The 25,301-nt window shown below is 39.9% G+C and overlaps 1 protein-coding gene across 13 annotated transcripts in view; it reads left to right on the forward strand.

Annotated features, from left to right (window-relative positions):
* PRRC2C (proline rich coiled-coil 2C) overlaps positions 1-25,301 on the forward strand; it is a 97,942-nt gene that overhangs the window by 54,247 nt on the left and 18,394 nt on the right. For 12 of the 13 annotated variants that reach the window (XM_032591747.1, XM_032591752.1, XM_032591748.1 and 9 more), the window contains exons 15-24: positions 240-450; positions 2,406-4,655; positions 6,695-6,903; positions 10,954-11,108; positions 12,421-13,201; positions 13,605-13,690; positions 18,833-19,021; positions 19,150-19,401; positions 20,712-20,804; positions 24,992-25,093. In XM_032591747.1, coding sequence (XP_032447638.1) covers positions 240-450; positions 2,406-4,655; positions 6,695-6,903; positions 10,954-11,108; positions 12,421-13,201; positions 13,605-13,690; positions 18,833-19,021; positions 19,150-19,401; positions 20,712-20,804; positions 24,992-25,093 — 4,328 coding nt within the window. The remainder of the gene's footprint in view (positions 1-239; positions 451-2,405; positions 4,656-6,694; positions 6,904-10,953; positions 11,109-12,420; positions 13,202-13,604; positions 13,691-18,832; positions 19,022-19,149; positions 19,402-20,711; positions 20,805-24,991; positions 25,094-25,301) is intronic. The other variant, XM_032591750.1, reaches the window with a different exon arrangement.

The following is a 25,301-nucleotide window of genomic DNA, read 5'->3' on the forward strand; positions in this document are numbered from 1 at the left end:
CTGCTATTGTGGTTTTGTTTCACTTCCTCAATTCTTAAATCTATTTAATAGCAACAATAAGAATCTCATTCACAGAAAAACTTGTGTAATTTTCACTGATCGTTTCTTGAGTTCATCACTTTAACTTGGCAAAAAGTATTTCTGTAGCTCAAGTATAGAGAGTCCCAATAGTAATTAATAACCCAGATTCTGTGTGTATAGTGATTGTTTTCCCCATCTTTTTCTGACCTTTTGTAAAGGAATGATTCCTCCCAAGCCATTAATGAGAAGAGAGCAAATGGAAGGATCACCAAACAGTTCTGAGTCATTTGAGCATATAGCACGATCTGCAAGAGATCATGCAGTCTCCCTCTCTGAACCTCGTGTGATGTGGGGGTCGGATCCCTATCCTCATACGGAGCCTCAACAGGCCACTGCTCCCAAGGCAACAGAAGAACCTGAGGATGCAAGGTAATGGTAGAAATTAACAGACTAAACTGAATATTGTGGTAAAATGAAAAGTAGGTAGTGTCCCTGAAGATCATCCTGGTTTAGGACTGAGCCACAAATCTGATTTCCTCCCATGTAGTGTATGTCATTTCATTTTTGGACATGCATTGTTTTTCTGTCATTTCTGTATTTAGAGCATTTTGTCACCTAGTTCTGTACACTGAATTAAATACTGAAATTCAGTGTTGAATGTTAAAATTGGCAAGTTTCTACTGTTGATTAGATACTTGATACGTAGTCTAGCTAAAGTGTTGATATAGTTTTTCCACTGATGAGAAATGGTAGACATTTGATTATCAGTATCTTGTGGAAGTTTTCTAATGCCGAGAGAAGGATAAATACTAATTTACAAAGATCCTTTAGGGGAACCTGGGGACGCCTGGGTAGCACAGTTGGTTAGATGGCCAACTCATGATCTCACCTCAGGTTTTGATCTCAGGGTCATGAGTTCAAGCCCTGTGCTGTGCTCCATGCTGGGCGTGGAGCCTACCTAAAAAATAAACACTAAGATACTTTGAAGTAGCAGACAGTTGGTGATCTATAGTAATTGATAGCTATGAAGTTAGAACTTCTGCCTTTTTAAGGGAGTGTATTTTGTGATGCTTTATCGTTCTGATTAATCGGGGAAGATAGACCTACTCTGGGATAGTCTTTGATTATAATTATAGGTGGAAATTCTTAGTCTTGGAATTCACGTCAGCATGGGACATGTGCATGGCTCAGTCAGTTAAGGATCCAACTTTGGCTCAAATCATGATCTCAGGATTTGTGAGTTTGAGCCCTGCATTAGGCTCTCTGCTGTCAGTACAGAGCCTGTTCTGAATCCTCTCTCTCCCTGCTCCCCACCTCCCCCACTGCCTCTCCGCTGCTCGCTCGTGCTCTCTCTCTTGCTCTCTCTCTCTAAAATTGAATAATCATTTAAATAAATAAATACTTCATATCAGCATAGCCTAAACTTCTTTTTTCTTATGAAGTTCATTTGTTTTCAAATGAGAGGGAAAAAACATACTGTATCTACTCTCAACAAAATTTTTAAGTGTTTGTACAATATTGTTAACTGTAAGTACAGTGTTAACAATATTGTACAGTGTTTTACAGCACATTTGTAGAACTTTTGCATCTTATAGGAACTTTTGCATCTTACTGCCTCCTAGGCCCTGGCAATCACCATTCTGTTTTATGATTGGATGAGTTTGATTATATTATATACTCATATAAGTGGAATCCTGCAGTGTTTGCTCTGCGATTGATTTATTTCACTTAACATAACATTCTTATCCATTTGGTAGCACAGAATATTCCATTGTATGTATATATATTCCATGTATGTATATATATGTATATACTACATTTTCTTTTCACGGGGCTTGAACTCACAACTCTGAAATCAAGACCTGAGCTGAGATCAAGAGTTGGATGCTCAGCTGACTAAGACACCAGGCACGCTGACACCACATTTTCTTAATGCATTCGTCTGTCAGTGGACATTTAAGGTTGTTTCCACCTCTTGGCGATTATGAATAATGCTGCACTAAACTTTTAAAGGAGACAAAGATTAGGATCCTTTTTAAATGTTTTTTATGATTAGGATCCATTTACCTTTTTTTTTTTTTTTTTTTTAGGTTTATTTATTTTGAGACAGAGCTATGTGTGCGCAAGCCAGGGAGAGGTAGAGAGAAAGGGAGAGACAGAATTCCACCAGGCTCTATGCTGTCAGAGGGGAGCCCGGCTTTGGGCTCGATCTCATAAACCATGAGATCATGACCTGTACCAAAACCAAGAGTTGGACGCTTAACAGACTGAGCCACCGAGGTGCCCCTCATTTACATGTATAATTAGAGAGGTTGTTTTGCTGTACACTTATGCAAAAGAGTTTTTGCGTTGATAGCGATGCCTCTGAATTCTCATTATTTTAGGCCTGAAGCCTCACTGGATCCGGAACCGATTACTGCTGCTTATCCTGTAGAACACAGTCAATTAGAGGCTCATCCAAAAGCAGACTTTGTCAGAGAATCAAATGAGACAGAAGTACAAAAGTTTTTAAGCAGATCTGTGGAAGACATTAGACCTCGCCATACTGACACAAATAATCAGTCTGCTTGTTTTGATGTTCCTGATCAAAAACCTGTATCCACTCCTCCAGAAGAGCGGATTTCGGCTGGAGTGGAAAGTCAGCCTGCCCGGAAAAGAAGTGTTTCCCATGGCTCTAACCATACTCAAAAGTCAGAGGAGCAAAGAAGTGAGCCATCCGTAAGCATTCCTAAAGTAACCAGCAGATGCACTGATTCAAAGGAACCAACAGAGAGGACTGAGGAAAAACCAAAGAAGGATGGCTTTATACGATCTTCTGAAGGACCAAAACCTGAAAAACTATATAAATCCAAATCGGAAACTCGTTGGGGCCCAAGGCCAAGCTCCAACAGAAGAGAAGAGGGTAGTGATAGGCCTGTGAGAAGATCGGGTCCCATTAAAAAACCAATACTTAGAGATATGAAAGAGGAACGAGAGCAACGGAAGGAGAAAGAAGGGGAAAAGGGAGAAAAGGTCCCTGAGAAACTTGTAAAACCCGAGAAGACGGAAAAGAAAGATCCTGTCCCTCCAGTCCCACCACCTGCTGCGCCAACTCAGCCACAGTCAGCTCTACCACCACCTCAACCAGAACCAGAGAAATTCCGTTCAACAGAAACTTCAACTTTGGTTCAAAAGCCACCTCAAGATGCTGAGAAGCCCTCAGAACCTGTAAGTAGTGTTGAGGTAGAGCCTGTGGCTAAAACTGTAAACCCACAGATTGTCACAGCACCAACAGTCAAAGAAGAAAAACAACCTGAGAAAGTTGGTAGCAAAGACCTTGTAGAGAGGCCTCGACCAGATTCAAGACCAGCAGTTAAAAAAGAATCCACTTTACCCCCTAGGACCTATTGGAAAGAAGCGAGAGATAGAGATTGGTTTCCAGATCAAGGGTACAGAGGTCGAGGCCGAGGCGAATACTATTCCAGGGGCCGGAGCTATAGAGGTTCTTACGGAGGGCGTGGCCGTGGTGGGAGAGGGCACACTCGAGATTATCCTCAGTATAGAGACAGTAAGCCACGGACAGAGCATGTGCCCTCAGGACCTCTCAGACAGCGAGAAGAAAGTGAAACACGAAGTGAGAGCTCCGATTTTGAAGTCGTTCCCAAAAGGAGACGACAGCGAGGTTCAGAGACTGACACAGACAGTGAAATTCATGAAAGTGCAAGTGACAAGGATAGTTTAAGCAAAGGTAAACTTCCCAAAAGAGAGGAGCGTTCTGAAAACAAAAAGCCCATGAAGCCTCAGTCTTCTTTCAAGCCTGAAAATCACATCCGAATAGATAATAGACCTCTAGAAAAACCTTATGTGAGGGATGATGATAAATCTAAACCAGGCTTCCTTCCTAAGGGAGAGCCTACACGGCGAGGCAGAGGGGGAACATTCCGACGCGGTGGAAGGGATCCTGCAGGTCGGCCATCACGCCCTTCCACCATCCGAAGACCTGCTTATCGGGACAATCAGTGGAACCCAAGGCAGGTAGAAGCTCCTAAGCCAGACGATGAAGAGCCACCAAGAAGGCATGAGCAGTTTCTGCCTATACCAGCAGATAAACGACCTCCAAAATTTGAGCGAAAATTTGACCCAGCTAGAGAGAGGCCCCGAAGACAACGTCCTACCCGGCCACCGAGACAAGACAAGCCACCTAGATTCAGACGTCTCAGAGAGAGGGAGGCTGCTTCAAAAACCAATGAGGTGGCAGTGCCCACAAATGGCCCAATTAATAATGTCATTCAAGAACCAGTTAATCCTGCTGGGGAGATTTCTGGAAACAAGACACCAGACTTATCTAATCAGAACTCTTCAGATCAGGCAAATGAGGAATGGGAAACAGCTTCTGAAAGCAGTGATTTCAATGAGAGGCGTGAAAGAGATGAAAAAAAAAATGCTGATTTGAATGCACAAGCAGTTGTAAAGACCGGAGAGAATGCTTTACCTCCAAAAAGGGAAATAGCAAAGAGAAGTTTTTCTAGCCAGAGACCTGGCATAGATCGCCAGAATCGGCGCGGCAACAGCGGTCCACCCAAATCTGGAAGGAATTTCTCAGGTCCTAGAAATGAAAGGAGAAGTGGGCCGCCATCAAAAAGTGGGAAGCGAGGGTGAGTACTTTGGCTTCAGTGTAATCAACTTGTGTTCCTTTAAAGAAGCTGAAAGTTGAACTGAGCAGAGGAGCCAGTCTAGACAGAGGACCCAGACATTGTTCTCCCCCAGTTTTTTGGTCTGTTCTCAGAGCGTAAGGGTGTTTGAGCAAAAGAGGTTAATGGTCTCCGGAGTCTTTGCCTCCTAAGTTGTTATTTTCCAGAAGAGTCCTCTTAGGACTTTGTAGCTTTGGGAGGAGAGTCTTCACACTTAGAGAAGGGCCTGCACATTGTCTTCCTGTTGGTAAGTCATCTTCTAGATGACAAGCAGCCCTCCTTTCTTTTTGGGGTTTTCTTTGCAAAACTCTGGTGCTTGTAGGTGTCCTCTGCGATTTAAATGAATACGTTTTAACCATATGTTTTATCGCTCTGTACTAGTTGCTAGGAAGTGAATGTTGAACCTTAAGAATAAATTATATTTTCCTCTTGAGTTGCAAACCTACAATAAATAATCCAGCTGGATAAAGGCCCAGAAAGCAAAGTCCTGCCCAATCACCAAGGCCACCAATAACATAAATATCTTTGGATTTATTTTAAAACAGTTTTCCTAAACTGTGTTAAGCTTTTTCTGTTCTTTTAAATATTAAAATGTTTATAATAAATTATCAGTTTATTTAATATTAGGAAAAATTACAGTAGTAGCATGCCTACCTTTATTGATCAAGTGATTGATTTCATTTATTTGCCTAGTTTTAAATGTAGGTTTTGATACTTCCTGTATAAAACTCTCCTTCCTCTCCACTAAAATGGAGACAAAGTAATAGTACTTAAAAGCATTGGTAAACATTACAGACATGACATTTGTGAATTGCATAACATATCTGGTATATAGTAACCAACTATTATTATAGTATGTCCTGGTTTTTGACCAAATTCCTAGGTTTGGAGCCTGAGCTGATAAGAAATTTATTCAGATAATTACTATAGTCACCTGCATTGGTTAGTTACAATATGCTTAGCATTTCAGATTACTGCATCCGTCAATGAAAATATTTTTGCTTTCTGATAACTTAGAAAAATTTTAGGGAAATAGTATGACCAACTGTGTTTCCTGAGTACTTTCTTAACACAGAATTTGAACCTCCCTTTAGAAGGTCAAAAGAATTAGGATAACATACGTAGCCGCAGTTTAGTTACTGACTATAACCAAACTATTAGAGTTTTGAGTAAGAATACTCAAGGGAAATCTTGATCTGGTTTTTGTGTAATGCAGATCTCAACAACTTAAGACTTTCGTGCCATGTAGATAGTAACAACTTTGAACGTGCAGATATAGCAGTTACTGATTGGTTGTAGTTAAAGGCAGTATTTTCAACAAGTCCCGTTTATAAGAAACGATTTTCTTCTAATATTTGAGGTCATGCTTTGTGCCAAGCACTTGGTAAGCTTTTATCTCAAGTGATACCAATGGCTAAGATGAATTAGTGAACCCATTTTTCTGTGGTGTATTTTCATAAATTTAAACAAATCCAAGAATAAAATTTGATAGGAAACAAAAACTATAGAAATGCATTGGATTGTGAAATATTTCTGAATTAAAAGTGGTTTTTTATGTACTTACATTAATGTATAAGTCTGATTGAACTTTTAAAAAAATACACGTAAGCAGTGCTTTTTAAAATTTTCATATGCTGCCCTCTTGTGGAGAAGATCCAGTAGTGAATCCTCTGGACTAGTTTGTATCATAAATTTTCTGCTATAAACAATATTGATTAGCTTATTTATACCATGATAGACACAATAAGAACCTTCAGGGCACAATTGGGATTCTAGAGTTTAATTCCTGGAAGGAACTCATGGGAGCTAGTCCATCTCCTTAATTGGGAAGCTCAGTTTTAGTGACATTGTACTCAAGAAAAGTCACTAAGTCTTGCTGGTTTTAGAGTTAAGAGTCTCTGTCCCACTGTTTCTTCTTACATTAAACTTATAAACGGCCAGTAATTGTTTTTCATTTGTTCGGTTATGTGGAGGTGGTAATAACTCAAATTACTGTTTTATAGGCCATTTGATGACCAGTCTGCGGGCACAACTATTGTTGATCCCGTCAATGGCAGCTCTGCACACCACCAGGAAGGAGCACCAAATGGTACAGGACAGAAGAACTCCAAAGATTCGACAGGGAAAAAAAGAGAAGACCCCAAATCAGGCCCCAAAAAACCCAAAGAGAAAGCAGATGCACTGTCACAGTTTGATCTCAACAATTATGCAAGTATGTCTTAGGTTCCTTTTATTTATATATCATCTGCTACGTTTAAGTGGACACTGTAATTAAAGGAGGCCAGAATTGGGCCTACAAGGTGGAGACAGAGGCTGATTATGAATCACTAATTGATAAAATGAACTAACGTAACACCAGGTTTTAGCACAGCCTTGAATACTTAACAAAGTTCTTGTTAAAGATAATCCACAGGGTTTCACTATTCTTCATAAAAAAGGTTAATGGGAAAATTAACCACTCTACCTTGCCAAACAGGTATAGGAAAACATAGAAAACAAAGATCTTAGTTCTGTTCTGTATGCTTTATAAATTTGGTTTCTAAGATATGGTGAATACAGAATAAATATTAGGATGGGAGGCAGTGTTGCTCTGGGTAAATACTTTCAGAAAGCCACGAAGTAAAAGGATATCAAGTGCGAAGAGTAACACTAGCAATAAGAAAATATTTGGTGAGGAAGTTAACAAGGAATACACCTGTATTTTTACCATATTTGCCATTCATTCAGATGAGACTTAAGCAGGGAGTATTGTGTAAAATTGAGATCTGCTAAGACCGCATAGTGATAATGGGAAAGTTAGGTACTATTATTCCAGTATTAAAAATAAAGACTAGACTTTTCTTCTATTTAATGGTCATTTAAACTGTGAAACTCTTTGGGCCCAGGCCCTTGGCATTATCGTTTCTAAATCGATAGCTCTCAACATGTGGTCCCAGCATCACCTAGAAATTTGTGACAAATACAAAATCTACCTCAGATGTACTGAATCAGAAATTCTTGGAGCAGTCTGTGTTTTAACAACTTCTCCAGGTGATTCTGATGTAAGCAGATATTTGAGAATTACTGTTCTAGAGTACCATTTTAGGATTCACGTAGGAAAGAAAGAAACTTGGTTTAGTCGTGTGTTTAAGAATTTTTAGTTAGATTACGGAAACCAATTTGACAATAAGTTACATTAAAAAAATTTTTTTTTTTAGTTAGATTATGTAAAGCAGTGGTTCTCAACAGCAGTGATTTTTGTACCCCGGGGGATGTCTGGCAATCTCTGGAGAACATTTTGTCATAGCAGGGGGGCTGCATGCTACTGACATCTTAGGTATAGGCCCAGGGTGCTGCTAAACTTCCCAGAGTGCACAGGACGGGCAGCTCAAAATGCTGATAGCACTCAAGTTAAAAAGCACTGATACAGAGAGAACAAAGTAGACCCGCAGGAAGTTTGGATGCCAGCCTTGTGGTGGTCCATAAGAGAGAGGAGAGCCTAAACACCGTATTTGCAAAATGACAAATGAAGATTATAAAAAGTCCACAAAACATGGCAGATTTATCTTCCCAAATACTTGTTTACCAGTTTTCCGTCTTCCAGAGAACTATTATATTATTGGCTTAAGACTTAAAAAGGTGAGAACTCCATTGTATTTCTGAATTGGTGGTTGGAAATTGAGCTATTCGTTTTTATTTTTCGAGAGAGAGCGCACACACGATCGAGGGGAGAGAAAGAGACTCTTAGGCAGCCTCCACTCCCAACACAGAGCCCAGTGTGAGACTCTGTCTCATGATTGTGAGATCATGACTTGAGCTGAAGTTAAGAGTTGGCTGCTTAACTGACTAAGCCACGAAGGCACCCAGGCTATTCATCTTTAAAACTCATTAAGATACACTCATCCTTAGGTTGTTTTCCTAATAACATTTAAGTAATTTCTCTTTAGCCCAAAATGTTACAAAGCACCAGGTAAGAACAGGGTGTTGAAAACAAAGTATTATTCAGATTTCTATAGATGTTGCCTGTAGTTGGGCAAACGAGCTCTTCAAAGGATTCTAAAAAAGCTCTTTGGCAAGAAGATTAAAGTAATGAGTGATGGCATGGCTATGAAGAAAAGCTTTACACACACACGATGTAGTCTAAGCGGGAGACTGAGATGAACTTACAATTGAAGGTCTCTTTACCACTGTGATGTAATGGAGTGCACGGCATCCAGTGACTTGTCTAAGACCTTTCATTGAAATGAGTGCTGTTCCATTTTAGAGTTAATCTTGTAAAGGACTTAAAACCCCACATAGTAGAAGTATCATGGATAAATCAGAGCCAATCAAGGTTTTATTAGAAAAGCAAAATAACATGGGGTGCCAGTTTGGCTCAGTCAGTGGAGCGTGCAACTCTTGACCTTGGTGTTGTGGGTTCAAACCACACGTTCATTGGGTGTAGAGATTACTTACATTATTGTATTATTATTTTTTTAATGTTTATTTTTGAGAGAGAGAGCAAGTGAGCATGTGCAGGGGAGGGGCAGACAGAGAGGGAAAGACAGAATCCAAAGCACACTCCAGTCTCTGAACTGTCAACACACAGCCCTACACAGGGCTCAAACTCACAAACCATGAGATCATGACCTGAGCCGAAATCAAAAGTCAGTCACACACTTAACTAAGCCACCCAGGCGTCCCTGAGATTACTTAAAATTTTGTAAAAAAGAAAAACAAGAACAGTAATAGGTTTTAAAAAGTGGGAACCGGTCTTAGTATTTTTGTTTTCCTGTCACTATTCACATAAGTGGAAATTTTCAGCTATGTAAAGAGAATTGTTTGCAAGTGGATTCCCGACAAACCACTCCCTGATGATACCCTCTTGCCATCCCTCACAGGTTATCACCTTTCTGAGTTGTATATGTATCATTCCCAAGCAAATTCATATTTTTGTTTTGTGTTCCCCAATTAAGATGTATATTTTTTACAAATTAACATAACTTACTTGAATTGCCTTACCCTCCCCTTTTTTTAAATGTTTATTTTTGTGAGAGAGAGAACATGAGTGGGGGAAGAGCAGGGATGGGGATGGGGACAGAGGCTCCAAAAGCGGGTTCAGGGCTTACAGCAGTCAGCCTGATGTGGGGCTTGAACTCCTGAATCATGAGATCATGACCTAAGCCGAAGTCGAATGCTTAACCGACTGAGCCACCCAGGCTTCCCAGCCTCACCCTTTTGTTATATTTATTTTGGAAACATACCTGCAACCACAAGTTGCATTGCCTGACCTATTTTAAGTTTTCTTTTAAATATTAAATTTAAGGGATCTTGGGGCGCCTGGCTGGCTCAGTCAGTCGAGCATCCGACTCTTGATTTCGCCTCAGGTTGTGATTTCAAGGTTACTTGAGCCCCATGTTGGAGCCTGCTTGAGATTCTCTTCCTCTCTCTTTCTCTGCCCCTCTCCCCCACTCATGCTCTTTCCCTCAAAAATAATAAGTAAATAAACTTAAGAGATCTAGATTTCTTACACTTTCTAGGATGTATAGTTTTAAGAAGATAGCCCAAATAATTGTTAGTTGGACAATGAGTTGAAAATACATCTTGAATTACTAATCTGCAAGGTTATTATAACTTGGCATACATCTGTGCTACTTTACATTCACGTAGAACTTTCACATATATTTTGTTTGTTTTTAACCAACTACACGTTGTAGACGATGGTCTGCATAAAACAGGCATTAAGAGTCATAAGACCAGCTTGGCTATTCACCAGCTCACCTTTAGCATGTCAGCTTCTTGAGAGTTTATTCGTGTTTTGAAAACAATAGTAATATCCACCTCTTAGAATGGTTAGATACAAGTGCTATGTAGACGCGTATAGCACGATACAGGTTGGATCCTGGGAGAAGTAGAGGTTATGTGATTTGACTAAGATAGTAGAGTGTTTTAAAAGATAACACCACTGTATTGCTGGGGGAAAAAAAGATGCATATCATTCAGGGACTTCAAAAAGTCAAAAAAAAATTTTAACCTTATTTATGAAATCGTGTATCTATTAAGTCTCTTCAAATCTTAGTAACAAATGGCTACTTTATGGTTTGGGAATTGGGTTATACTGTGGATTATCAGAACGAGATTTTTGCTTTGCCTTTCTTTTATTTTCTTTCTTTCTTTCTTTCTTTCTTTCTTTCTTTCTTTCTTTCTTTCTTTCTTTCCTTCTTTCCTATTGGATTAAACATGTGTTTATCTTTTCATTTGAAAAACAGAAAATATCATTTTAAATCTTTTTCCGTACCCATAGGTGTTGTTATAATTGACGACCATCCTGAAGTAACAGTAGTTGAAGACCCCCAGTCAAATTTGAATGATGATGGTTTTACGGAAGTGGTTTCCAAAAAACAACAAAAACGTTTACAGGATGAGGAACGTCGAAAGAAGGAAGAACAAATCATACAGGTTTAGTGTTTCAGTTTGTTACTAGATACTTAGATTGTTGCCCAAAATACATTAGCAAATAATGAAAAGGTTTCTATCTACCTATAATATCAAGGCTGCATTTATTCATGTGTTCTAAATGGCTTTGATTGTCACAACTTTAAATTGTTTTTAACCAGAATTGAGGTAAATGTTAAATAGAATGTAATCACCGTAGCTCACTATTTGCCGTAGAGAAGACCATCTTTCATTCAGGAATGCTTCATGTTTCAGTACTGGTCATCTTATTTGTCCCATCTTACTTCATGGCAGAGCTATTTAATTTTAAATTATCTTGGGAAGCTCTTGAAGACACCTGCCATGATACAATAAATTGCAGATTCTTGACCTGTAAAAGTTTTGATTATAATCTAAACTAGTTCATTTAAACACACAGTATGCATCAAGGTAAGTTACCCCATTTAAATCAACCCAGACACCCATTTTGCCAAATGCTGACACAGGATAAAAATAAATAAAACATATAGATCTTAGTGATAATAAGCTCTAACAAATGAGAAGGCCCAAAAACAAGAAACACTGTAAAAATTCTATGTGAATGGTAATATTGAGTTTAGTCGAATATAGCCCTTGGGACTAGATATTTTCAGAAGTCATTCATTCATTTGTCTATTTATCTATTCATTCATTAATTTTTAAGGTAAAAATGGTATCCTATATAGCATAAGACCCCAGCACACCCACAGATTAATATTTCTGTGGCAGATGTAAGTTGAGCGAAGCCAGTAAGTAGTTTTTTGTCAGATCAGGTCAGATTTTTTTTTTTTTTTTTTTTTTTTTAAGTTTGAGAGAGAGAGAACACACAAGCAGGGGAGGAGCAGAGAAAGAGGGGAAAATACAGAATCCGAAGCAGGCTCCAGGCTCTGAGCTGTCAGCACAGAGCCCGATGCGGGGCTCAAACTCTTGACCTCGAGACCATGAGCTGAGCTAAAGTCGGACGCTTAACCGACTGAGCCACCCAGGTACCCCAGATCAGGGCAGACTTTGCTGCCAGTTGAATTCACTGAAAAATTCCTTAATTTTTTGACTTTTAGAATTGTGAGATTATGAAACTATATATCAAGAATGTATAATACATATTTGTCTTTTGTCCCTAGTAACATCTTGGGTTTGCATAATTTAAAATCTCATTGCAGCTTTGATATTTTTGCTCTATCAAGTACCTATTTTGAAAACTAAAGGGACTAAATTAGTAGATCTTGTTAGAGATATTCATAGACTGTTAACTTTCAGCTACATTATTGACAAAAATGTTTCTTAACAATTTTTTAAGGTCTGGAACAAAAAGAATGCAAATGAGAAGGGAAGAAGTCAGACTTCTAAGCTTCCTCCAAGATTTGCCAAAAAACAAGCTACAGGACCCCAGCAGGCCCAGTCTCCAGCTACAGCTCCTGCTCCAGCCTCAGGCCCAGGCCCAGGCCCGGCCCCAGCCCCAGCCCCAGCCCCAGCCCCAGCCCCAGCCCCAGGCCTAACTGCAGCCTCGTCTCCACTCCCAGCCGCGGCCTCCATTCCTGTCCCACCCTCCACCTCAGCTGCAGCTACCGTCTCTTCTGCAGCCCCAGCCTCTGTCCCCATCCTCACCTCAGCCCCAGCCTCAGCCGCAGCCTCTGTGCCCATCCTCGCCTCAGCCTCCATTCCCATACTTGCTTCTGCCCTAGCCCCGGCTTCAACCTCAACCCCAGCCGCCTCAGCCCCAGCCGGCCCAACCCCGATTCCAACCCCGACCCCGGCCCCAGCCCCAGCCCCCACCCTAGTCCCCGCCCCACCTTCAGCTCCAGCCCTTGTCCCCATCTCTGCTCCAGCCCCCACTGCACCAGCCCAGACTCAGGGCCAGACTCATAAACCAGTCCAGAGTCCACTTCAAACTACGACACAGTCTTCAAAACAGCCACCACCTTCAATCAGACTACCTTCAGCTCAGACACCTAATGGCACAGATTACGTAGCCACAGGAAAATCCATCCAGACCTCACAGTCACATGGCACACTTACAACCGAATTATGGGATAACAAGGTGGCCCCACCAGCTGTGCTGAATGACATCTCAAAGAAATGTAAGTTCAACAGAGAAGTGACGGGTGGGGTATGGCATGAGAATACTAGGTTTGTTTTCAATTTCATTTATACACTTGGTATATTTTCCTAGCCACCTTTTTTTTTCTTAGTAAGAAGCAGTAATAGTAATTTTTTTCTTCGCTTCCTTTCTTGAAGGCTTTGTTTCTAAAACAAATGTGTTATACTTTTAACAGCCGTATTTTATGGACACAATTTTGTGTTGATTAAAAAAGTACACTGTTTGCGGGGGACATCTATTTTGGTCTACAAAATTCTCTTAAGTGTATCGTGAAAGTCATTGTTTTCTTGTCAGGCTACTGTTGAAGGAAAAGGTAAAATAGGTTAGGGATTATCGAGCTCTAAATTTTAATGGTCTCATTTCCCATGACTTCTTTTTTTTAGTAGGTCCCATTAGTCCACCACAGCCACCTTCAGTCAGTGCGTGGAATAAGCCCCTAACATCGTTTGGATCAGCTACTTCATCAGAGGTAGGAGGAGACTTAATAATGGCCTTAGTTGGGGTTAGTGTACCGGAGTTCCCTTAAAATAGTTTTCAGACTTGAGCGTGCATCACAGTCACCTGGACAACTTATTAAAAGAGATTGCTGAGACCACTGCCCAGAGTTTTCCACTTCATTAGGTCGGTTGAGACCTACATACATTCCTTCCTCCCTCCCTCCTTCTCTCTGTCTGTCTGTCTGTCTCTCTCTCTCTCTCCCTCTCCTTCCTTCCCCTTAAGCAGGGGAGAGAGGCAGAGAGAGAGAATCTCAAGCAGGCTTCACACTCATCATGGAGCCTGACATGGGCTTGATCCCGAGACTGAGATTATGACCTGAGCCAAAATCAAGAGTCAGATCCTCAACCAGTTGAGGCACCCAGTCACCCAGGCCTGGATACGTTTCTAACAAGTTCCTGAGTGATAGTATTGCTGCTGGATCTCTACATTTATAAGCTACTTCTCGTCTTTAGACCTAATAAGGTTAACATTTTTTTTTTTAAATTAGGTTTGTTAAAAATATTTATTTTGAGAGAGAAAGACAGAGACTGTGAGGTGGGGAGGGGCAGAGAGAGAGGGAGAGAGAATCCCCAGCAGGCTCTGTGCAGTCAGTGTGGAGCCCGACTTGAGCTCCAGCCCGCAAACCTTGAGATCATGACCTGAGCCAAAATCAAAAGTGGATGCTCGACCCACTGAGCCACCCGGGTGCCCTGAGGTTAACATTTTTTAATTCAAGTCTTAATAAGAGTGCTTGTGATACAAAGAATATAAGTGCAGTTACTAGTTTTTTTTACTTTTCTACCATGTTTTTGCTCGACTAATTAGACAGTATAATTACTTAGAAGCAGTATTTACAGAAGTTTTACCATAATTTCTCAAATGTGCAGTATTGGTAAATGACTATTTAGGTTAGCAGGTTTTCACTTATTCATTGAACAAACATTTCTTGAGCACTTGTGGTATACCAGGCTGTGTTCTGACTCATGGGTTTACAAAACAGGGAGAGAGTGTGATTAAAAATGGACAAAAAGCCCTGTATTCATGGGGCTTCCGTTGTGGTTGGGAGGGAACCACTAATATATACCATATAGTATGTTAAATGGTGATCAGTGCTGAGGAGAAAAGCCAAGTAGGGAAGGTATGTAGGTAATTTCCCAAGAGATATGGAGATCATTTAAAATTGGTTGGCTAAGAAATGCCCCTTAGGTGCGCATTTGAGTTAAAGACTTAGAAGAGGTAAGAGCAAGCTATTAAGATTTCTGAGGAAAAGTGAATTCCTGATTCAGAGAATAGCAAATACAAAAGCCGGGGGCGAGGGATATGGCTGATGTGTTTGAGGAAGATCAGGGAGGTCTCTGTGGCTGTAGTGAACATAAGGGATGGAGAGAGAACAGATGAAGCTAGAAGCATAACAGAAGACAGACCCTACAGGGCCTTTGGGAGACGCAGGAAGATAATAGATAGTTTTAAGCAAGAGAGTGACAACACCTGAATTTTAAAAGGTTATTCTGAGTAGTTTGTTAAGACTAGTCTGTGTGTATGGGGGGGGGGGGGGGCAAAGAGTAGAAGTTAAGATGCTATCATAATAACCAAACTATAGTAACTTAAACCAAGGAGTGGCATTAAAGATGATGAGAAATGGTTGGTTTTTAGGTATTTGAAGATAAAGCTGACATGCTGATGGATTAAATATCGTATGTGAAAAAGAATGAGATTTATCTCCAAAGTTTTTGACTTGAACAAGAGGAATAGAGTTTCCTTCAGTTTTGATTGGGAAGCTATAAAATGGATCAGCATTGGGGGAAAAGATGAGGGAGTTTGGTTTGGGGCACGTTAGATTTAGGTTGTTACACATCTAAGTGGAGCCGTTGGGTAGGTTGTTGGATTTAAGAGTCTGTAATCCATGGGGCGCCTGGGTGGCGCAGTCGGTTGAGCGTCCGACTTCAGCCAGGTCACGATCTCGCGCTCCGTGAGTTCGAGCCCCGCGTCGGGCTCCGGGCTGATGGCTCGGAGCCTGGAGCCTGTTTCCGATTCTGTGTCTCCCTCTCTCTCTGCCCCTCCCCCGTTCATGCTCTGTCTCTCTCTGTCTCAAAAAAAAAATAAATAAACGTTGAAAAAATTAAAAAAAAAAAAAAAAGAGTCTGTAATCCACAGGAGATGATCTGGTTTGGAGACATGAATTTCAGTCATTAGTAGGCACTTAAAGTGATGCAGTTGGATGAGGCCACCAGAGGAGAATGAATTCTAAGAGTGGTTAGAAAAGAGAAGAGAATCAGAAGCTAAGTCCTCAGGCTTTCCAACTCATAAAAAGCTGTGATTGGAAAAGTACCCTGGAGGATCTAAGTGAACAATGAGTTGAAAAGAGGAGGGATAAATTGAATGTGTCAGATTCTGCTGGAAGGTCAAGTAAGATAGGCCTGAGAATTGAAACTAATCATGTGGTGGTCACTAGTGACTTTGACAAGGGTAGTGTCAGTGGAGCGGGTAGGCATGAAAGCCTGGTTAGAGTGAATTTAAGAGAAAGTGGGAGGGAAAAAATGCCTGTAGAGAAAATTATAATTTGGAGTCACTGCATTCAGTATTTAAGATCCTCAGTTTAATCATTTTTCTTCTTCCTGTTGGTATAGGCATTAGGATTAATCGTAGCATTTTTTATATAGGAAGTTCAAGCTATTTCATACTGATCACGAAAGACGGGGTAGAAAGTGTTTCTTGTGTTTTGGATGGGTACACTGGATTCAATGAGTTTATTAAACTGTTTACCAGTTTTTAAATTGACATTGAAGTACTGGAATGATTTTTTCAGCACTCTTAGCTGCAAGATTTTTCTTGTAGACATTCTCCTATGGGTTTCCAGTACTGCAGTAGAAAGCATACTTGAAAGAATGCTCACATCTGCCTTCAGACAGGTAGCAGAGGAAGATACTTCGGTGGTATTTCATTTTTTTCACGTCTTTATCCTTTTTATGTTTTCTGGATAGAATGTGATTTTTTGGTTGATGTTCATTGCACATGATTTTGGAATATTGCCTCATGGTGAACTTTGAGCTAGCAAAGTTACAGTTCACTTTTAATTCATTTCATGGGATGGAAGGTGTTCCTTAATGGGATTTCTTGAATGACTCTAGTGAAATACAGTTCTTTTTTTCCCCTTTAAATGTTTGTTTGTTTGTTTGTTTTGAGAGAGAGAAGAAGAATCCCAAGCAGGTTGTGCGCTGTCAGTACGGAGCCTGGCGTCGGTTTGAGCCACCCAGGCACCCCGAAGTACAGTTCTTTATGATAGTTTCATTCAGTGCTATGAATGTTAGATACACCAAATAGACCCATCAAGATTGGTGATATAATATGATCTCAGTTTCATTATAAATATTTTTTGTTTCAAAGGATATGATATTCTTCCTAAAACTCACATTCTGTAATAGTGCTATTAACTGTCAATCTGTTTTTGCATTTCATTAAAGTATGTATAAGTTCTTAATTGTTTCTGTACATAAAATCAATAGCTTTCAGTGATTAATTTCTGTACTATTTTGCTTTTCTAACGTTAATTGTACATTTACACTGGATTATAGAATTTCATCATTGACTAAAGCAAATAGAGATTTTTATTCTAAGTTACATCAATAATGTTTGCCTGTATTTGAAAGAGAATATTCACATATTAAAAGTAAATCTGAGGGCACCTGGGTAGCTCCGTCAGTTGAGCATCCGACTCTTAATTTCGGCTCAGGTCATGATCCAGGGGTCGTGGGATCTAGCTCCGTGTCAGGCTCCACGCTGAGCTTGGGGCCTGCTTAAGATTCTCCTCCAGCCCCCTCTCCCCAGTAAACAAAATAAAATAAAATCTGAATGGCATGTTCTTTTCATACCGTTGATATTGTTACAGTGATAAATGTAACAGTAACCTTACACAGAAATTGACTGATACACTAAGTTCAGGGATACCTACGCTGATAGGACATAATGATTTGATTGTAAAACCAAGGCCTGAAGTTGAACCTTGTCCCAAGTTTTGTTTGTTCGTTCTTCCTGAAAAGATTAAGTAATTGTTACAAATGTTCTCTAGGTTAGAAAACCCTATTTTGTCTAGCTTTCCACTTGTTCATCTTCTACCACAGCTGCTAACACCTGCTATGTTCCAGCCTCCACTACCCTTTTTTTAATTCTTAACCTTTACACCGGGTGTTTTCTCTGCTAGTAACACTTCCCCCTGATTTGGTCTTTTAGATTAAGTTTCGGTGTGACCTCCTCAGGGCCTTTTTTGTCCACCAATCTGAAGTGGCTTAACCATGTATTGATTTTTGCATATCCCTTTCAAGTTGTTCATTTTCTCCATATGCTATAATGAGAATTCTGCAAGTTAGATTAAGTTAGATTCCTGGTGTCCGGATTAGTGCCTTGCACAAAGATGCCACATAAGTTAGCAGTTTAATTTGATTCCTAAGTTGTGTGCACTCTATTACCAAACACAGAGTATTTTCATGGACATTATTTCATTTTCTTTTAAAGGAAAGTATGTGAAACGTGTTCCTATCTTTCTTCTCTCCCTCATCCGTTTATTTGTTGCTGATGCTGTCTTTGTGTGTCTGTCGCTTTTACATTTGTTATAAATGAGTGAGTAACTTGAGGCTATGATTTGCCCACACTCAAACTTCTAACTCTTAAAGCCAGGACTTTAGAAAACGTAAGTCTTGTCCTGGTTTTCATTTTTTGAGTCGTTTTTTTTTTTTTAATTTTTTTTTTCAACGTTTATTTATTTTTGGGACAGAGAGAGACAGAGCATGAACGGGGGAGGGGCAGAGAGAGAGGGAGACACAGAATCGGAAACAGGCTCCAGGCTCCGAGCCATCAGCCCAGAGCCTGACGCGGGGCTCGAACTCCCGGACCGCGAGATCGTGACCTGGCTGAAGTCGGACGCTTAACCGACTGCGCCACCCAGGCGCCCCTTGAGTCGTTTTTTAATACAGATCAGTAGTGGCTAAAGGAAAGTTCTCTTAAAACATGATCAGTGTCAGTTAATGCATAGATTGCTTCAAACCTCCTGTTACGAAACATGTGCTACATACATCATTAAGTCATCTTTGAACTCCGTTTGCTTTGCTAATAACCAAGTTTTAAAATATTTTCTTCCTAGGGAACGAAGAATGGTCAAGAAAGTGGAGTTGAAATTGGCATTGACACAATTCAGTTTGGTGCTCCAGCTTCAAATGGGAATGAAAATGAAATTGTGCCTGTGCTTTCGGATAAAAACACTGACAAGATACCTGAACCGAAAGAACAACGGCAGAAGCAGCCTCGGGCAGGCCCTATCAAAGCCCAGAAGGTAAATATAATTCATATGAAAGCCACTAACATTTAAAGGAGAATGGTTAACAGTTTTAAAGTTGAATTAATTTTCAATGAATTGTCTTTGGTCGTGATGCCTTTTTGTCATAAACATTGAATTTTTAGCTTCCAGATTTGAGTCCAGTAGAAAACAAAGAACACAAACCAGGTCCTATTGGAAAAGAGCGATCGTTAAAAAATAGAAAGGTGAAAGATGCCCAACAGGTGGAGCCAGAAGGACAAGAGAAACCAAGCGCTGCTACAGTCAGAAATACAGATCCTGTAACAACAAAGGAAACCAAAGCAGTTTCTGAAATGTCTACTGAAATAGGAACAATGATTTCGGTCTCATCCACGGAATATGGCACTAATGTGAAGGTAGGCAACATGCAGTGGTGACCGGCTCGGTTGATGCAAACCATGTCTGAATGAGTGGGGAAAACAGCAATAATACTCTTCCTCTTCTCTCTTCCTTCATCTTTCTGCTTCTTCTTTCTTCTTTCTTCTTCCTCTTCCTCTTCCTCCTCCTCTTCTTTGGCTTGAGGCATATAATTGTATAAACTAATGGGTTATTCTGCAGAGACTCTTTTATTGCATGGTATGTATTTGTGATCTAAAGAAATTCCTTATAATAAATTATTTCTTTCTGTGGAAATTTATTCTTAATTCTGGACTGAGTAGTTTAAGTGAAAAATGTACACACAAGATTCGAATGCTTTTCATTGGGCTTTGACAGGCTTTGAAAGGATTGTTGTATGTTTTTATTTTGTTAATGGTGTTACAGTGGAGCCTTACCTTGCCCACTAGTAAGATTTTGAAATTAGGAAGTAGGTCAAATCAAATTTTTAGTGACTCCAGGATAGCCAGTTTTCTTCCAGGGTTGCAGTAGATCACTTCCATTGCTTGAGCACCAGAGGAAATCATTGACTAGTGTTTAGGGACCTCATTGAATGAAAGGTGCAGATCTTTAAAAATACTCACTATGGCAAGATACACTGAGTGACTTATATGGACCAATGCTTGTGGGAATGGCAAAATTTATACCTGCCCTTTTGTGTTCACTCTGGTTCATATACTCAATGAGAAGAAAGGTAGGTGGAAACTTTCATATTTGAATATTTCGTTCCTTTTAATTGCTATACAACTCAATACGTGTAAACAAAAAACTCTGATGATCCAACTCTACCATATTTAAAGAACAGATTCATGAAGATAAACAGGTTTATCCTAAAACCTAAGTGCAACAACTAAGATCTTGACACTCACTTATCTATGTTGTATTTTGAAGAGAATAAAAAAAAACAGTAGTTGAAAATAAGCTATAGATTAAGTATGAGAACCACATAGAGTTCTTTTAGTAATCCACAGAAATAAATGGTACTGTTGGCAGCCTCCTACTGTGCAATGCATGTAAATTTTTTAAGTTGTAATTGGAGTGTAATTGTACAGTATAGCAATGCACTAAAAAAAAACTGTACAGGACCCCAGCAGTAGTTGAAATGTCACCCCTTCAGGGGTGAGTCCACGTTTGTTTTATCACACTATTGCTTTTAAAGATTTGAGTAATCTGAGTCTTAAGATCTCCTCTTCTGCTTTCTCCAAAACAACTTTACATCTGTTAGGCTGTCATTAGAAGGTGAATCACTAATTTAGTTTACAGCGTATTTTTTTCTATTACTGCTCCACAGGAGTCTGTGACAGACTATACGACACCTTCTTCTTCTCTGCCTAGCACTGTGGCTACTAATAGTGCAAAGATGGAGGACACTTTGGTTAACGATGTGAGTAATCAACTTCGGACGCTCAGGTTTGGTCAGGGACCTGCTGTTGTTACCTGATACATACCGTGTGACCGATACTTAATTCCTCTCTGGGAAAGGTCCTAGTCAATTTGTATTTTGGGGCCCTCATAACAATAAGTACCAAAAATAGTCAAAGCTTAGGCTTAGTTTCATAAGTACTAATCCTGTTAACCTGGTTTTGGTTAAGAATTTTGTTCTTTCCTTTCACATTCTACAGATTCAATAATTTATTTGTTTGATAATTTTGTTCTTAAATGAAACCTTTCATAATGCAGTGAAAGCTCACTCAATTAAAAAGAGTGTTGCCAAAGATTCCTTGTGTTTCTTTTTGAGCTTAAAAAAAATTACATTGTATCTTAGCAACATTCCTGTTGTAAAGATTGAGCTGTAACATATGTGTAAGTACTGTACTTCAGAAACTCTCAAATGCTCTGTTAAAAAGTGATAGTAAGTTGGGGCACCTGGGTGACTTAGCTGGTCGAGCATCCAGCTTCGGCTCAGGTCGTGATCTCGCAGTTCGTGAGTTCAAGTCTCACGTCAGGCTCTGTGCTGACAGCTCAGAGCCTGGAGCCTGCTTCCAATTCTGTGTCTCCCTCTCTCTCTGTCCCTTCCAGTTTGTGGTCTGTCTGTCTCTGTCTCTGAAAAAATAAACATTAAAAAAAAATTTTTTTTAAGTGATAGTGACGTAAATTTGGCTGTAGTTTTCCAGAACAGCCGTGTTATAATTCAAGATTATGTTAAGTCGTTACAGTCCCTCATTTTGCCTAGTTCATTGACAGGTGAAAAATTATAAGCCCAGACAAGTTAGGTAACCCTCTGCGGTGGAAGAGCATTTTAGAGTTACACATACGGCCCTTGTTATGGAGGGCAGGTGTGGTGGAAATTTGGTCAGTTGCTCTCTTAAATTTTTTTTTTTTTCAACGTTTATTTATTTTTGGGACAGAGAGAGACAGAGCATAAACGGGGGAGGGGCAGAGAGAGAGGGAGACACAGAATCGGAAACAGGCTCCAGGCTCTGAGCCATCAGCCCAGAGCCTGACGCGGGGCTCAAACTCCCGGACCGCGAGATCGTGACCTGGCTGAAGTCGGACGCCTAACCGATTGTGCCACCCAGGCGCCCCAGTTGCTCTCTTTTTAAAATATACAATAAGGCTCATTCTTTTCAAAAATCTCCTTCACAGATATATTTAAACCTTTCACACAAAGGGCTTTAACTCTATCATTCTGAGAATAAAAATCTTAGGTCTTACAGATGTTTTTCCCTGTGCTTTCTAGTTTTACATCTGGCATCAAGTATATAGAATTTTAGAGACATAAAGTGCATTAGGGATCATTTAATCCAACTTTAGTGGTCAGGCCATAGGACTGAGGAAAAGGGAGAGAGAAAGGAGTATGTTGCATGTTTTCTGTTAGTGATAGGAGAGCTCCTCAGGAGCTGATTAATGTAATGTCTCCAGCTTTTCCATGGTAGAGCCTCTCTTGATACACCAAATCCCTTTTCCCTTACCTTTTTGGAGATAGTCTTAAATTTCTTTAATTTCCTGTAAGAAGTAATGGGAAATTTGGAAAGGACAGAAAGACTCCCTGTCAGATAATTGTGGATACCACTATGTTGATTATCAAATACTGAATCAGTAAGCCTCAACATAAAGTTGAATTATACTTTGTCTTCTCTCATTAAAAAAAAATTTTTAGATGACACTTTTTCAAGAAAGTATATGATGCTTTCTGCCAGACCACCCTCTAAAAATACGGTTCATGAAATATGAATAAGTTCTCAGAACCCTTAAAAGTCATTGAAAATATTCATGAGAGTGTTTTCATGGTTTCCGTGTGATCTGCAGTGCTAATCAAAGTGTAGTTCCTTGTGCATGCAGGATAACTAAAAGAGAGAGACCCAGCCTATGTCTGAGCAAGTAGTCTACATTTGCTTTTTAGCTGTGTATCCACAGCATGTGTGAAAACAGGAAGATCATCTTGGGTCAGGGAGAATTACAGGTGGTCATCAGTTTGGAGTGATTTCACAGTGGTGCTTATTTGTGCCAAGCATAGTGGTGATTCTGAACTTAACTAACGTAGCGTTAAAAACAAATGTCCTAGGGGGGCCTGGGGTGCTTAGTCGGTTGAGCGTCCAGCTCTAAGTTTCGGCTCGGGTCATGATCTCACTGTTCCTGGGTTCGAGCCCTGCGTTGGGCTCTTTGCTGACTGACAGTGCAGGGCCTGTTTGGGATTCTCTCCTTCTCTCTCTGCCCCTCCCCTGCTCACGCACTCTCTCAAAATAAATACTTTAAAAAAAAATGTCCTACATGGGAAAAACTTTAGGACCTTTAGAAATGTTCCTTTTTCACTCAATGTGTTTGAGGGTTTTATGCATAGAGCTTTTGTGTTTTGAAAAAATTATTCTTGATAAAGGTTTATTCCCCTTATCAAGGCTTAATCTACTTATTTAAGATATTTAGCTGGTGTTTATTGGATAGTATTACTTAATGTTACAATCATTTTGAATCTTGAATCTTTGAATGTCTTGAAGATTTAAATGCAGGTGTTGGGGTTTTTTTAAATTTTTTTTAATGTTTTTATTTTATTATTTTTTAATGTTTTTATTTTATTTTTTTGACAGAGAGAGAGAGAGAGAGAGAGAGAGAGAGACAGACAGAGCATGAGCGGGGGAGGGGCAGAGAGAGAGGGAGACACAGAATCCAAAGCAGGCTCCAGACTCCCGAGCTGTCAGCACAGAGCCCGACACGGGGCTCAAACTCACAGACTGCAAGATCATGACCTGAGCTAAAGTCAGACGCTCAACCGACTGAGCCACCCAGGCGCCCCTGTTTTTTTTTTTTTTAATTAATATTCCTAGCACAGCTATTTAAAAAAATGTATAAAGTAATCTCCATTAAGTAGTCCATGGTATTCTCAATTTGTTAGTACTCCATAGTACCACACACAAAGTGATCTTAAAATGATTCCTTAAAATGCTTGCTAAGCATCTCATTTTATCTGAATAAGTGAACCATCAAAATCAATCATACTGTAGTACATAATAAAATCTCAAGGTCTGCAGACTTAGAGGGGAAAAGATATGTGTAGAGAGTTTGTAATATATTCACATTTCTGACAATATTTGCCATAATCATGTTATAACTAGAGCGAGCCAGCTTGCTCAGTGTAACAGGGTGGTAGCAATATTCTGTACTTTTCCTCCCAATTTGACTTTTGTTTTTGAATCTAGTTATAAGAGTATTGACTAAATTGCAGGAAGGAGACTAATTTCTTAATATTTACATTATCATGTTAAATGCTTCTGATAGAACCCATGGGTCCCTGAAAATTTTAATGGAAATTATATTCCTTAGAGCTCTGCTACATAATGTAATGTATGGTCTAGGAAGCATCACCACTTGGGTACCTGTTTGAAATGCAGGATTTTAGGCCTTACCTCACTCCAGCTGACTAGAATCTGCATTTTAATAACATCCCCTGGTGATTAGTATACACATTAGAATATGCGAGACAGGACACCTGGGTGGCTCAGTTGCTTAAGCATCCAACTCTTGATTTCGGCTCAGGCCATGATTTCTTGGTCATGGGATCAAGCCCTGCATCAGGCCATGTGCTGCCAGTGTGGAGCCTGCTTGGGATTCTCTCTCTCTAAATAAATTTAAAAAAAATTTTAACTGCCTTTGAGTGTATACCTTATATTTGGAACAGATCTTTTTCTTTAATAATATGCATTAAAAAAGCAGATTGCAGGGGCGCCTGGGTGGCGCAGTCGGTTAAGCGTCCGACTTCAGCCAGGTCACGATCCCGCGGTCCTGGGAGTTCGAGCCCCGCGTCAGGCTCTAGGCTGATGGCTCAGAGCCTGGAGCCTGTTTCCGATTCTGTGTCTCCCTCTCTCTCTGCCTCTCACCCGTTCATGCTCTGTCTCTCTCTGTCCCAAAAATAAATAAACATTGAAAAAAAAAATTAAAAAAAAAAAAAAAAAGCAGATTGCATTTCTCTAAGATGTCCAAAAATATCAATTACTGCAGACACAATGTAACTCTAAGTAATGAAATATTCCTGTTGCTCCGATGAAAAATAAACACCCTTAAAGAGTACTTTAGCATTCTCCGTAATGGGGCTTTTATAGCAACTTTGATGATGATATGTGTTGCCTACCTTTTCAGGTGCCCCTGCCCAACACCCTCCCCCTCCCTAAGAGGGAGACTATCCAACAGAGCTCCAGCCTCACTTCAGCTCCTCCCACTACTTTCAGCCTCACCTTCAAGGTACGTACAACGTCCTTCTCTAAAGGTCCTTGATGAGTGCATGCAAGGGGACATATGTTAAAAATATTCTTTTGGTATTTTTACTTGTTTTGTGTGGTAAGCAACACTACTAAGCTGAGGAAATAGTTATGTCAAATTATACCCTAAAATTTTATTAATTTCTAAATCCACTTTAAAGTGAGGCTTGTTACGGTTGCGAATTTTGTGT

The sequence above is a fragment of the Lynx canadensis genome, chromosome F1 (genome assembly GCF_007474595.2).
Source record: "Lynx canadensis isolate LIC74 chromosome F1, mLynCan4.pri.v2, whole genome shotgun sequence".
Classification (NCBI taxonomy): Eukaryota; Metazoa; Chordata; class Mammalia; order Carnivora; family Felidae; genus Lynx; species Lynx canadensis.